General features: G+C 45.4%; 1 protein-coding gene across 2 annotated transcripts in view; it reads left to right on the plus strand.

The window, feature by feature from the left end:
• The window catches only part of ZSWIM8 (zinc finger SWIM-type containing 8), a 60994-nt gene that overhangs the window by 44050 nt on the left and 2789 nt on the right, over positions 1-14155 (plus strand). Inside the window, exons 13-25 of one of the 2 annotated variants that reach the window (XM_009897652.2) lie at positions 300-483; positions 1011-1109; positions 2003-2127; positions 4157-4388; positions 5173-5325; positions 5914-6136; positions 6335-6624; positions 7361-7584; positions 7876-8358; positions 8963-9131; positions 11356-11529; positions 12839-12958; positions 13898-14076. In XM_009897652.2, coding sequence (XP_009895954.2) covers positions 300-483; positions 1011-1109; positions 2003-2127; positions 4157-4388; positions 5173-5325; positions 5914-6136; positions 6335-6624; positions 7361-7584; positions 7876-8358; positions 8963-9131; positions 11356-11529; positions 12839-12958; positions 13898-14076 — 2655 coding nt within the window. The remainder of the gene's footprint in view (positions 1-299; positions 484-1010; positions 1110-2002; positions 2128-4156; positions 4389-5172; positions 5326-5913; positions 6137-6334; positions 6625-7360; positions 7585-7875; positions 8359-8962; positions 9132-11355; positions 11530-12838; positions 12959-13897; positions 14077-14155) is intronic. The other variant, XM_054163324.1, reaches the window with a different exon arrangement.

Here is a 14155-nt window from a genome sequence, read left to right on the forward strand (position 1 = left end):
ACTGGCTTATCCAGTCTAACCTTTATCCTGATGTTCTTATGAAAGCTGATGCATGGTGTTTCTGTGTGCACCTCAAGAATGAATATTTGGGTTAAAAAAAAAAAAAAAAAAGAAAAGAGTGCATAAATATGAGGCAAGAATTCTATTAGATTCAAAAATGTAATGGCTGGGGTGCTAAGAGTGGCTATAACTTACTGAACCAATAGACACTATTGCTGTATTTTATTCAGAAAAAAGATTGACTGCCATAGCACCTGTGCTGATGACAACTGCTTCTGTTTCCATGTGGATACTACCAGGTGAAGCTGGCACATCAGGAGTCTGAGATTGCAGCCCTCTTGAAGAAGATTCCCTTGGGCACTAATGAGATGAACACTATTCGAGGAAAGGCTGAAGAGCTACGAGAAGGGACACTATGTGACTACCGTCCTGTCTTGCCTCTGATGTTGGCTAGCTTTATATTTGATGTCTTGTGCACTCCAGGTACTGTCTGCTCTATCCTGAATGCGTGAAGGGCATGTTCTGAGATGCCAGGTCTTCAGGGCTTTTCAATGAGAAACTGTGTTATGTATAAGAACAACCTATCCTTTGCAACTGTTGCTTGCACTTCCCTCCACGTTGCTTTAGAGATTTTTTGGGCCTCGGGAACTGTCACTCCTTACACTTGAAAACAACTGGAAACTCACACATTTCAGTGTGCTATGCTTGTAAAGTAGTTATAAATGACTGACTTGTCTACTCTTATGCTGATTATATTTAGGGGAAGCCAATATAGACCTTGTCTTTAAAAAAAGAGCACAACAGCCTGAACTGACCTGGCAATATACCTGCCGCAGAGTCTTCTGAGTTTAGGGAGAGAAAGGGAAAAAAACCCAACACAATTCAGTGGTCTTGAAACGGATAAATAGGACAACAGGAAGCTCTGCAAATTCAGAAAGCCCTCAGAAATGGCTTTTGCCTTGAGGTCCTAATTTTGAGAGCTGTGTGTTAATTGTATTGTCTTTTGTCAGTGATTTCTCTTACAGGCTTCAGACCACCAAGCCGTAACTGGAATACTGAAATGACCGGAGATGAAGAGCTTGGTTTTGAGGCAGCTGTTGCTGCTCTTGGTAAGAATCTTTTACAGGAAAAGTCTGTCATTCTTCATCTATGTTCTACATCCTGCCTTATTTTGGTTAGTGAGAGCTAGCAGTTCATTCCAGTTTGGTGCAGAAAGGAAAGTGGTTGCTCTGTTGGAGAGAACCAGATGCAGAAGGATTCTATGTGCCAGGGTTGAGGTGCCTTTACAAAGCTGTGGAAGATGAAAGGGGCATACAGGACAGGAACAGTGTTAAAGCAGTAACATGAATTTTAGCTTTCCTATTGCTTTTATTGTTGCAAAAGATGCACTGCCTGGGCTTTAATATTGATGGTTGGTTTCAGGAAAGAAAGGCAATTTTTTCAGAATAGGTTGGACAATGATAGTGAAAGACTGGCAGAAGTATTCTTAAGCATTGTGTAATTCACCATCATATAGTAATAATGGATTCTTGCCTCATTTATCAGCTTCTGCAAAAAGTGCTGATCCTGTATATTATGTTGACAATACTGTGTGCCTGTTTAAAAGCAGCTTGCAAAAGAAATGTAATAGATTAAATAAGGCCTGTCCTCTGTTTCCTCATATCTGAAATGTGGAACATGAGTACTTTATGGTGTGGCAGTGCTGGCTCATAGCATCTGCAGAAACTGGAAAAGTTTGTTTCAACATGGAGTTGTGAGCCTGCTTGGACTCTCTGACTGTTCTGACAACTGTGGCAAACTTGATATTCTGAGACAGACAGCAGCTTCTGGTTTTATTTATGACTTATTTCTGAACTTAACAGAAAAATGGGGTGGGGTATGTGTGTCTTTTTTTGCCTGTGAGAATAAAATGAGTAAAATAATCTGAGGTTTAGTTAGTACTCAGGATGTGGTGTAGTCTCATAGGCTCAGTTGTCTCTTCATCCTCTTTTCTGGCCTGCAGGCATGAAAACAACTGTCAGTGAAGCAGAACATCCTCTGTTGTGTGAAGGCACCCGAAGGGAGAAGGGGGATCTGGCAGTGGCCCTGATGATTACTTACAAGGATGATCAGTCTAAGCTGAAGAAGGTGAGTTTCCCTATAGAATGGAAGAAGATGATGCAGAGCAAAAAAAGATGCTTGAGTTTTGATGGATTTGATAGTTCTGCCAGTGAGCATAAGTTGCTGTGTCATGTACCGATGATTTACAAAGCCACGCTCTGGTATTTATATCCTTCTGCTGATACAAAAATCTGAAGGCACAGTGTGCACTGCCCTGAAAGAGGCACTTTTTCTATAGGTTTCTTCAGGTCCACTCAGCAGATACATTTTCACTGCTTTCTGTGTACACTGTGTGTGAGACCTGGGGATTGATTCTCTTTTGCTGCAGGGGTATTGGCTTACAGAACAGTGTATCTAGAAAAGCCTTAGTTTCTTAACCTCTCACCTCTTTGTTATGTTAGTTCAGTCCACTTGTGCCTTAATTTCTCATGCAAGAGAGACAGTAAAATTCTGCCCCTCCTCAAGGGAGGAATAAATACCAAAAAATGCTGAATGAATATTCGTAGAATCATAGAATCAATAAGGTTGGAAGAGACCTCAAGGATCATCAAGTCTAACCTGTCACCCAAGACCTCATGACCACTAAACCATGGCACCAAGTGCCACGTCCAGTCCCCTCTTGAACACCTCCAGGGATGGTGACTCCACCACCTCCCTGGGCAGTCCATTCCAACAGATAACAACTCTCTCTATGAAGAACTTTCTCCTCACCTCAAGCCTAAACTACCCCTAGCGCAGCTTAAGACTGGGTCCTCTTGTTCTGGTGCTGGTTGCTTGGGAGAAGAGAGGAGTTTTATGTATCTTTTATATTCAGAAACATTCTACCCAAAGAGAAGTATTAGGGTCTTTCTGTCTCCCAAAGGAGAAGCATATTTGCTATGCTCTTCTCCTGGAAATAAGAGATATCAGTCATCTACAAATAAATGCTCTGTCACACTTGTGGTGAGCCCAGAATTCTTGTACTTAGAATCAAAGAATCATAGAATTGCTGGGGTTGGAAGGGACCTCAAGGATCATCTAATTCCACCCCCCCAGCCATGGGCAGGGACCCCTCACACTAGATCAGGTTGCCAAGAGCCACATCCAGCCTGGCCTTAAAAACCTCCAGGGATGAGGCTTCCACCACCTTCCTGGGCAATCAGTTCCAGTGTCTCACCACCCTCATGGTTAAGAAACCTCTTCCTAACATCCAACCTGAATCTACCTATTTCTAGTTTTTTTTTTTCCATTCCCCCTAGTCCTATCACAACCTGACAGCCTAAAAAGTCCCTCACCAGCTTTCTTGTAGGCTCTCTTAAGATACTGGAAGGCCACAATTAGGTCTTCTCAGAATCTTCTCTTCTCCAGACTGAATAGCCCCAACTCCCTCAGTCTGTCCTCATAGGAGAGGTGCTCCAGACCTGTAATCATCCTTGTGGCCCTCCTCTAGACATGTTCCAGCTCCTCCAGATCCTTCCTGTAATAGGGGCTACAGAACTGGACACAGTACTCCCAGTGGGGTCTCACTATATCGGAGTAGAGGGGGAGAATCACCTCCCTCAACCTGCTGGCTATGCTTCCCTTGATGCAGCCCAGAATGTGATTGGCTTTCTGGGCTGCAGGTGCATAGTGGTGGCTCATGTTGAGCTTCTCATCCACCAGCACCCCCAGGTCCTTACTAGCAGAAGTAAACACAGAGTCCTCCTTTCTGTCCTTGATGTACCAGGATTACTTCTGTATTGTTTGTCTTGGGTGCTATTTGAGTAAATCCAGTGGCTGCCTGAAGTGAACATGGGGATATTACTGAGTACAAATGAATCTCTGCTTCCTCAGTAATACAGAGCACACGGCTCTCAACTTGGTGTTGCTGATCTTCAGTGCAGGAAGATGATGCCTGCTTTCTAGAAAATAAATGTTTTGGTTTATTATTTTTTTTCAATCCAACAAATGGAATTTATTGTCCACCATGAAGCTGATTTCCCTGTATGTCTTAGTGTAATGCTTCTCTTTTACCTCCCCCACCCTTTTTTTCTTTCACCTTTTTTTTTTTTTTCCCCCTTTTTCCTTGCTGTTAAAGATTTTAGACAAACTCCTGGACAGAGAGAGTCAAACTCACAAACCACAGACTCTGAGTTCTTTCTACTCATCCAGCAAACCTGCAGTAGCAAATCAAAAATCTCCTTCTAAACATGCTGCGCAGTCCACTGCAGCTATCCAGCAGCTTCCAGGGACTTCTGTTACTCAGCAAGCTGCTGTAAGCACTGCAGTCCAGAGCAGTCCTGAGAACTTTGTGGAGAAGAGTACACAGGGTAAGAGGTGCTTTGCAAGGGCTACACTGAAACCCTTCTGTTAGCAGTACAAACCTGGAACTGTGCATTTTTTTGGGAGGTCTGTTTTGGGAGGTAGTTAGTGGTAGATTATACTATAATCTGTCTGCTTTACTAGAATGTAATTTCCTCATTATCTGTTTGTCTGGCTCTATTTCTGTACACATTCTTACTGCATAGAAATTTAAGCTAATTTTCTGGTTTTCCTATCTTGAGCCAGTTCTACGATCAGTTAACACAAAACTACTATGATTCCCAACCTGCAGGTTTGTATCACAGAGGTGCAGGACTTCAAAGTTACACACTGAGCCAGGTACCTTCATGCAAGATATGTAACTAAGGTTGCTGAAGGACACTAGAGTTAAATGTGGTTTTCTTCAAGCTATGTCTCCACTTTGGTGGCAAACATCACACAGAGCAACATTTGGTGGAAAGCAAGTGCTCTCTTAATTCTTCCCACAGATCAATACCAGCTGAGGGTGACTGCAGTAAAGTTGGGGTTGCCTGGAACATTTTTAATTCTAAAATTTTTCTGTACATGCAGCAATTTTTCCAAATTTTGGCTTATTAAGATTAAATGTTTGTGGCCTGGTAGCAGATGATGTGCTTTGTACTGAAACAAAACAGAGATAATCCTGCTCAAAAATGCCACTCATTTTATAAACATCCCGCATCTTTTGCTGTTTATATCTTAAATAGCCACATCTGGTTTTAGAGGTACAGAACAAACCAGAATGCTTACCTTGTCACTGTCCTGTTTATGCAGAGAGCTCTCAGAGGTCCCCTTGTGAGCCAGCTGCAGAGGCCACCGTCTTGAAACAAGAGGGAAAGGTCCCCAGTCGTCTGGCCCTTGGAAGCCGAGGTGGATACAATGGGAGATGCTGGGGTTCACCTGTCAGGCAGAAGAAGAAACACACAGGTAGAAACTGAGTAGTTCTTATAGCATCTAGCTAGGTAGCCTGCTGGAGGTTTGGCAGTTCTCTTGCTCTTTCATTCTACTTGTCAGTCTTTCCTGTGCCACAGAAGCAATTGATTGCCTCTGAGGTGTTTGGGAAGCTACCATACCTTTCTCACACCAGGTATGTTCTGGGTGATGGATTAGATGTCTGGAGCTGAATGACTGCTGGACTCTGGAAGTAGAGCACTCTGTTCCTGGGTCCAGAAACTGAGTTTGTTTGTGTAAGGAACCACTGCTTCTCTGCACTTCAATAGAAGTGTGTAAGTTAGAGGTGGAGAATGTGAAAAGCCTTTGTGTATATTGTGCAGCATATACAAGAAGGATTTTCTTCATACTCATATGATCTGTAGGACTTGACTCTGTAACGAGAATCAAATATACATACACTCTGCCACAAAGCTTGGCAGATGGAGTCAGGGGCTGGGATAGTGTACAGAGGGAAATAAAGATGCATTGTTCTTGGACTCTTCTGCTTTTTTAATCTGAGAACTTTAAAATAGCACTGAGACCAAACCAGGTGATGTTACTGTGTTGGTTCTGGTGTTGTAGGCATGGCTAGTATTGACAGCAGCGCTCCTGAAACTACTTCTGACAGTTCTCCAACACTCAGTCGGCGTCCACTACGTGGAGGATGGGCAGCAACATCCTGGGGCAGAGGACAGGACAGTGACAGCATCAGCAGTTCTTCAAGTGATTCACTGGGATCTTCATCTTCCAGTGGCAGTAGGAGAGCCAGTGGGGGAGCCCGTGCAAAGACTGTGGAAGTTGGCAGGTACTAAATAATACCAATGTGCAGAGGCAACCTCTAGGTGTTGATGCTAGGAAGGCAGCATGTGTGCATCATGAAGTACTTCCTTGAGAGAATTTTCTTTGGTTCCTCTGGACCCTGCAGACAGGAACTCTCCACTTCAGGTAGTGAACTTGGGGTACTTGTTGCTATTTGAAAGGTTCCTCTGTCTTTTTCTTTTAGATACAAAGGGAGACGGCTGGAGAGCCATGCTCCTCATGTCCCAAACCAGCCCTCAGAGGCAGCTGCTCACTTCTACTTTGAATTGGCCAAGACAGTCCTTATCAAAGCAGGTGGAAACAGCAGTACCTCTATCTTCACCCACCCTTCCTCCAGTGGTGGGCACCAGGGACCACACCGCAACCTTCATCTCTGCGCATTTGAGATTGGACTGTATGCACTAGGGCTGCACAACTTTGTGTCTCCCAACTGGCTCTCTCGAACATACTCATCCCATGTCTCTTGGATCACAGGTTGCAGCAAATCTTTATTGGGAAGCTTACTTTTGGGCAGAAAGGAGGAGAGGGAGGCAAGCTTATTCCCAAAAATGATGATGCTGATGTGCTGTTGTATTCATGTAAGCTGTGGGCTCAGCTGGCAGTAGAAGCTGAGCACCTATGATACACACAGTGGTGCTTGCTTTGGTCTGGGAAGTTCTTGTGATCTATTTCTTGTTTGAAACATATTTCAGTCTTCTCACACTGGTCTTAGCTTCTGCATCAGGGGTCTGCTGAAGACACAGACATTTGTAAAGTCTGAACATGCTCTTTGGCTGTTTCTAGTGTTTCACTTTCTTCCTTCTGTTTGCACCCAGGCCTACTGCCTGTTTTCTATCCACATGGCTTCTAGAGCCTGAAAAACACACCCTGAAAATTCATCTTTTCCTGACATGATGGAAATAGAGTAATAGGCCAAGCTGTGGTTTGTGGGTAGTGAAATCAGATATAGCAAGTTTCTCTCACTGCCTCAAATGCATCTTTACCTTAACTGTGATTATGGTACCTTCACTCAATACTTGCTTATTGAGGGCTGTTGCCTGTCTTTGTGTTTTGTGAGGAAGAGGCTAGATTTGATTTGAAGCCTAAAGGGAGCAACTGGGCTATTTCATTGCTCCTGAAGAAAGTGAGGAGTGCACTTTCATTTGAGGGAAAGCTGATTGGAACTGTGCTGGGCATACAGTGGTGTGAAAGTCTTCTCTCTTCCTTTTAGGGCAGGCAATGGAGATTGGTAGTGCAGCCTTGAACATCTTGGTGGAGTGTTGGGATGGACATCTGACTCCTCCAGAGGTGGCGTCACTGGCAGACAGAGCTTCACGGGCCAGAGACTCCAACATGGTGCGGGCAGCTGCTGAGCTGGCACTCAGCTGCCTGCCCCATGCCCATGCACTGAATCCAAATGAGATCCAGAGGGCTCTGGTGCAGTGTAAGGAGCAGGTGAGCCTGGCATGGGGACTGGCTAGTGCAAGTTGATTCCTAGCATCAATAATATGCCGTTTCTTGTGCAATGGGCTCAGCTGTTCCACTAGACAGCCCTAATCCCATTTCTGTGGATTTCTCATGTTTCACAAATAATTCTGGTTATTCTGCTGCATAGTTGTGATCTGTCTGCTTCCCCACAGCACCTGCCGTTTTAGAGTGCCTTACACATTTCTCCAGTTGTATTTTTGCCATCTCATGTATCTAGTTTTGCATTCTTCACTTCTGCCTTTCTTTCATTGCTCCTAGGACAATCTGATGCTGGAAAAGGCCTGTATGGCAGTAGAAGAGACAGCCAAAGGAGGTGGTGTCTACCCAGAAGTCCTCTTTGAAGTAGCTCACCAGTGGTACTGGCTTTACGAACAGACTGTTGGTGGAACCCCAGCCCAGAGAGAAGGTGCCACTGGCTGCAGTGCCAGTGGTGCACGGGCTGCCTCTGAAGCAGCACATGGGTTGACAGACAGCCGGGTGACCTCTGAGCCAACCACTGTAACAGTGGCAGCTGCGGTAACTGCGGCAGCAACAGTCATGCCGGTGATCTCTGTGGGGTCTACCATGTACCAGCAGCACACCATGGCAGGGCCAGCAATGGCGCACACACACACACAAGGTCTCCACCCTTACACTACCCTTCAGACTCACATCCCCTGTAACCCCCAGTATATTGGACACACCATCCAGCACATGCCACGCCCAGCTGTCTTCCCGGTCCCTGGCTCAGCGTACCCGCAGGTGAGTTTCACTTGTGCCCTATTCATTTATGGTGACTTTGTGTGGCTGCTTCCAGAGGGAGTGCATCAGACTGGGGAGAGTGTGGGGCTCAGACCTGCCGTGGCTTGAGATCCAGCTACTGCTCTGGCTTACTTGCCAGTTTGTGATACTCACTTTGGCTCCCTGTGTCAATTTTTGCATCATACAGAGCATTTAAAGTGTGGTGGGTGCATTCAAGTCTCAAGGGAATACAGAAAATAATACATTGGTAGTTTTAAACTTTGTTGCTCTATGGTTTGTCAGAAGGCACTGGGCAGACGGTTTGTTTCCTTGTAAGCTTTCAGGCTAAATAGAGACTACAGGGGGAAAGCCAAAGGAAAGTCCATTTAACCTCTGCCTGTTTTTGAAAGTTCTTGGAGTGACTTCCTACAAACTGATTAGATTTGAAAGGAGAAGCAAACAGATAACAATGATCATGGGATGCAAGTAGTTTCTGTGCTGCTTCTTCCTCCTTTTCAGCTGGGACTTTGCATCCTTTGGGGTTTGTGTGGGGCCACTGTGTTTTGGACTACTTCTGAATGGTCAGAAGAAGTAGAAAATGACTGTTACTTGTCCTCTGTTTTAGGGTGTCCATCCAGCATTCATAGGAGCACAGTACCCTTACTCGGTAGCCAAACCATCCTTGGCAGCTACAGCAGTGTCATTCCCCGGCGTGCCCGTCCCATCCATGACGCAGATCGCAGTGCATCCCTATCACAGTGAGACAGGACTGTCTCTGTCTTCCAACGTAGCGAGTAAGTGTTCCAGCGCCACGCTGTGTGCAGCATGGGTTGATTGACTGTACCTCAGTCAAGTCCCACTCCTCGTTGATCACAGGTGGAACTAGGACTCTTGCACTAAAGGGTTATGGCCAAATCCCCTCCATACTAAAAATTTGGGTACCCAGCAGTACTGGGATTCGTGAGGGGGCCTGATTCAGCTGGAGAAGTTTTAATTTCTCCAGTATGAGATTACTCTGGCCTCTCAGACTAAAGTGCGTTTGGAGCCCTCCTGGCTGTTGTGACTTAAAGAGCTTTATTCACCCCATCTCCTTTGGGCAAGATGAGCATAGATGATCCTTGAACAGGCTCTTGTGATTTCTTTTAATGAGATGAAGAGAGAGTGCAGGCAGACTTCTGCTACAGTAGCTCTAATAGATGTCATTCCTGCCTGAAGGGATTGGTGCCAGTCAGTACCCGAAAGGTGGAACTTCTGGAAAGAGGTTGGATGTTTTGACAGGATATGTCAGTGAAAATTTGAGTAATTGCATATATGTTGTGTTGGGGCTAGAGTGATGGTAAAGACCCATCAAATAGTGTGCAGCACTGGAACAACAGATGTGTGAATTGTGGACATGCTGTCATTGCCATGCAGTTTTGCACCAGTGGGTCAGTCATGACCCAGGCCCCCTCACTGGAAAGGCTGTTATGTTTGCCTCTTTGTACATGTGCTTATCAGTGTTTCACAAGTCACCAAATGCTGGAACACTGGTGTGTGGGAAAACATTTTGGAGTTGTGTTGGCCTTCTTACCCAGATTGTCAGGAGAATCTTTTCAGTTATTTTTATCTTGCATTTTGATGCCAAAAAGCCACCACAAAAGCAATCAGAATAGTCCTGAATGCCTCAGGATCTGAAAAGCATTAATGCTTGACAGCCTTAGTCCTGGGCTGATGCTGTAAAGTGTGAGAAATTGTTTCTATATTTCTCCAAAGAGTTACAAATCTTCCAGAACTACCAACTCATCTTAGAACGCTTGAATAATGAAAGGCCAAACCAACCCCACCCTTTCCAGTTGCTATAGTTTATGGCTTGCATAAACTTCTATTTTCACTTCTGAAAATACTATTTTACTATTCCTGGAGTACATGGTCACACCATGACACTTGAGCTTTGGCAACAATTCAGCTCCTTCTTACAGGTTATTCTCCTTGGCCAGACTTCAAAGGCAGCATGGATTTTTGCCTCACTCTTTGAGTTACTTGGTACTGTGTGTCTGCTTGGTTCAGAAGGTCAGACAGCTCTTTCCTGGGAGGCACATTGTTCTCAGTTATTCAACTATTCACTAGTAAACATTTGAGGGGAGAAGGAAGCAAAAGGCAGAGGTGGCAGGGGAAGAGGAGAAATCGGAACCTGGAGCATTGCCCAACCTGCTGTACTGAGCACCACAGAGATGATGTGAAAATAAGGGTAACAACATGCACACACCTAATGGCATCTCTGCTCTGGAATTCTCAAGCTTTTTCCTCTCTGTACCTTTCTTGAGAGGGAAAGTTGAAACCTGAGTCTGTTGTCAGAGTGCAACTTAATGGCTCAGTATTAACTGCTGTCAATACAAGTATAGGTGGTACAATATAATGGATTTTGCTCATCCTAGTTCAGTATATGAAGGTGACAGCTTTTCAAGTTGCTTTGCTATTGATATGTGCTCTCAGCATATGCAATGGCTGTTCCTCCCAAGGATGGATTGGAGGCTATCCATCCCTCTCTCTGCATAGTGGCTGGACTGGGTGATACCTGTGTTACAGCAGAAGCGGAGGAACCTCACAATGTTGGACTTGATCTTCACACTGTTCCTGCTCAATGATTTTCCTCAGCAGTTTCTCATCAGGTGTAGACATGCACATGCTTGTTTCCTTGGGCAAGAAATCAGAACCAGGCACATCATTTAATAATAGCAAAGACCTTTGTGTCAGCACATGTATTTCTGTCTAAAAGATGGATAATGTACATGTTGACAGTATACTGCAAAAGAGATGGACAGGCATGTAACTGGCTCCCTTTGGGCCCAGCTTGCAAATGAAATGATGATGTTCCAAGCCCACTGTGTTTCAGTTGCAAGTCTGTCATTCATGATTACTATATCACTTTGTTTGAGAGAGCAGAACACAACATTGCCAGGTCAGGTGAGGGAGATGATGGCCAAGGTAAACCTTTAAAGCTGGTGGTGGGTCCTAATGCTGCTGTTTTGCTCTCTTCAGTAGGAAGCGTCCATGCAGGATCAACGTTCCCAGCGATTCAGGGGGCTTCCTTGACAACTCTGTCCTCACAGCCCAACTCCCTTGTTACAGGGGGTTTTCCTGCCGAGGATGAGCAGCACAGTCAGCCCGTGAGCCCTCAGGGTCTGCACTACCTCCACTCCGCATACCGAGTTGGTAAGGACAGCCAAGTGGGTTTCTGTGGCCCCCTTGAGAAGGATTCAGGGCAGGGCTGCAGGTTTTCACTGTCACTTGGAGAAATCCAGTTTGTGATGACACATGGAGGCTAAAAATGGAGACAAAGCAATAGCATGTTGAACAACTGCTGTTAAGAGCCATCAGAGTAGAAGATCAAGCTAAGTGGGTTAGAGCTGGGCAGACTCTTGCCTTGTACATGAAGGACTCTGGTTAGGGCTTTGCAATTGTGTGACAGTGAAAAAAATGGAGTTCAGATCTTGCTGCTCAGGGATGGTGAAGGCACACTTCTGGTTTAATACCAGCTGAGTCTTCAGAAGCACAGAGGGATGTGACCTGTGCCTTTCTAGCTAGGTTGTTGAAGACCTACATGGAGGGAACTTATATTTTGTGGAGTGTGGGTATGTAATTAGCATCCCTTCCCCAGTCACACTGGTTATGAGGAAGTACAGTCTCTGCCTGAACTGCCATAGGTACAAGGATGTCTTGGGATTTCTGACTGAGCTTAGATTGCAGTCAGCTACTCTTACACAGTCATGGTCCAACCCAGTGGATACTTAAGGAGGGAGGAAGGAGCCTCTAATGTAAGCAAAACCAGCACAGGGCAGCAAATCAACAGAAACAGCAAGAAAAATTAAAGGAAGGCTCAATTGAGGTTGCTTGAGGTGTTGTTGCTGTTGTTGAAACTAGAGAAGAAACTGCTCATTAGCCAGAAAGGGTGCACGTGTCATTGGCAGCATTGCAGTGGTAAGCTCAGGTAAGCCTGGGAAGTTGTTCATTAGCCTGAGTGACAGAAAAGCAAGGGCAGGGAAGAGGGTCTAGAAGATCAAGACATAGTGCTTGTTGCCATTTTAAAACTTGTTAAATAGGAGGATTTGTGTGAAGAGCTGTAATGGAATAAGCAAAAAGTTTGCAGACTGGTGTTAGCCTCTCATCTTTGCTCCTGAGTAGGTTGATTTGCTGCAAAATTTGGAGCAAATGCATTGTAGTGCAGCCTGCCTTTCTGCTTGACCCTGCTGTAGAAACTAGTGAACCATCTCTTTGCAGTAACATGCAGGGGTGGTGGTTGTGCGCATTTCCCAGCCTGGAGTAGCAGATCCAGATGTTCTTGCAGATACTTCTTTTGGTGACAGGCTCCAAGCTGGGCCTTTTGTTTCACTCTGAACTCTTTGCAGCTAGGAATTTTCTGTTGATGAAGGGCAGGCCATCAAGTTGTATTGCAATGAGAGGTGCTAGACTAAGCCTAACTGGGCAGGAGTGCTGCTTGACTCTGGCTGCCCCTTTCTCACAGGGATGCTGGCTCTGGAGATGCTTGGCCGAAGAGCTCACAACGACCATCCAAACAACTTCTCCCGCAGCCCACCCTACACAGAGGATGTAAAATGGCTCCTTGGGTTAGCTGCAAAGTTAGGTAAGGCTCAGAGCAGTACTTCAGCAGAAATCCACTTGCTGGGATTTGGACCATGGTGGGAAAGAGCTCTCCAAAGAATGAAACTTCAAGGGTTAACCTGATACCTGATCCCATATCTGAGAATGTTTCGGAAGTACCCTGCTGCTCTTTCATGCAGGCAGTTGTCCCATTTCTGGGTTCTGCAGGCATGCTGAGGCATGAGGTTGGATAGGGATCAGGCATGAGGTTGGATAGGGATCAGAGCTTGTATCTCTTCTACAACAACTTTCTCCCTTTCTACTGTCATGTAGGTATTCCTCTTTCTTATGTATGTTTGCACCTTCGTGAAGACCTGTGCTCACACTGCCTGTTCATTAAACAAATGGTTTAGGTTTCACTTTTTTCTTGGATCTTTTTTGTTTGGTTTGGTTTGGTTGATTGTTCACACACACCCCCCACACCCCCCCAATTATTTCTTAAAAAGAAACCAACAAACCAGTCTGCATACAATCTGTCTAGTGGCATGGCTTCTGCTGCTAGGGCAGCTCCACTGTAGGCATCAGTGGGGAAGCTTTACTATTTCCAGCCTCCTTAAGGCCTGAGTGTTGGGGCTGTAGATGCTTCCTAGATGGGCAGACAAGGAACAATGGAAGGAGTGCAGCGTATCCTTGCCTATGTAATTACCTTGCCTCATAGTTTTTCTTTCATAACCCCTTTATAAGACAGATGAATCAGGAATATCAGTGACTGAGGGTAGGTCCTTGTTTCCACTCAGACTTAGGGAATGTATCAGAGTGATTTCTCGTCCCTGTGAGTTTCCTAAACTATCTCCCCCAAGCCTGCTGGAGGATATATTACACTCAGAAGAACATGCTCCAAATCCAGGTTCTTGCTGGGAAGTACTTGACTTGTGTGTCTGTTTTCCTAACTCTGTTGTTCTGATTTCTCCTTCCTGTGCAGGTGTAAACTATGTGCATCAATTTTGCCTTGGTGCAGCCAAGGGTGTGCTGAGCCCTTTTGTGCTCCAGGAGATCATCATGGAAGCTCTACAGAGGCTCAACCCTGCCCATCTGCACAACCATCTGCGCACACCTGCCTTCCACCAGCTAGTGCAGAGGTGCCAGCAGGCCTACATGCAGGTAATGTGTGGTCTGTCTTCTTGCCTAGCAAAGTTGCCAGGCCGTTGCCTGCCTCACAGGTACTACCTCAGTGTGTGTG

This window comes from Dryobates pubescens, chromosome 8 (assembly GCF_014839835.1).
Source record: "Dryobates pubescens isolate bDryPub1 chromosome 8, bDryPub1.pri, whole genome shotgun sequence".
NCBI classification, from domain to species: domain Eukaryota; kingdom Metazoa; phylum Chordata; class Aves; order Piciformes; family Picidae; genus Dryobates; species Dryobates pubescens.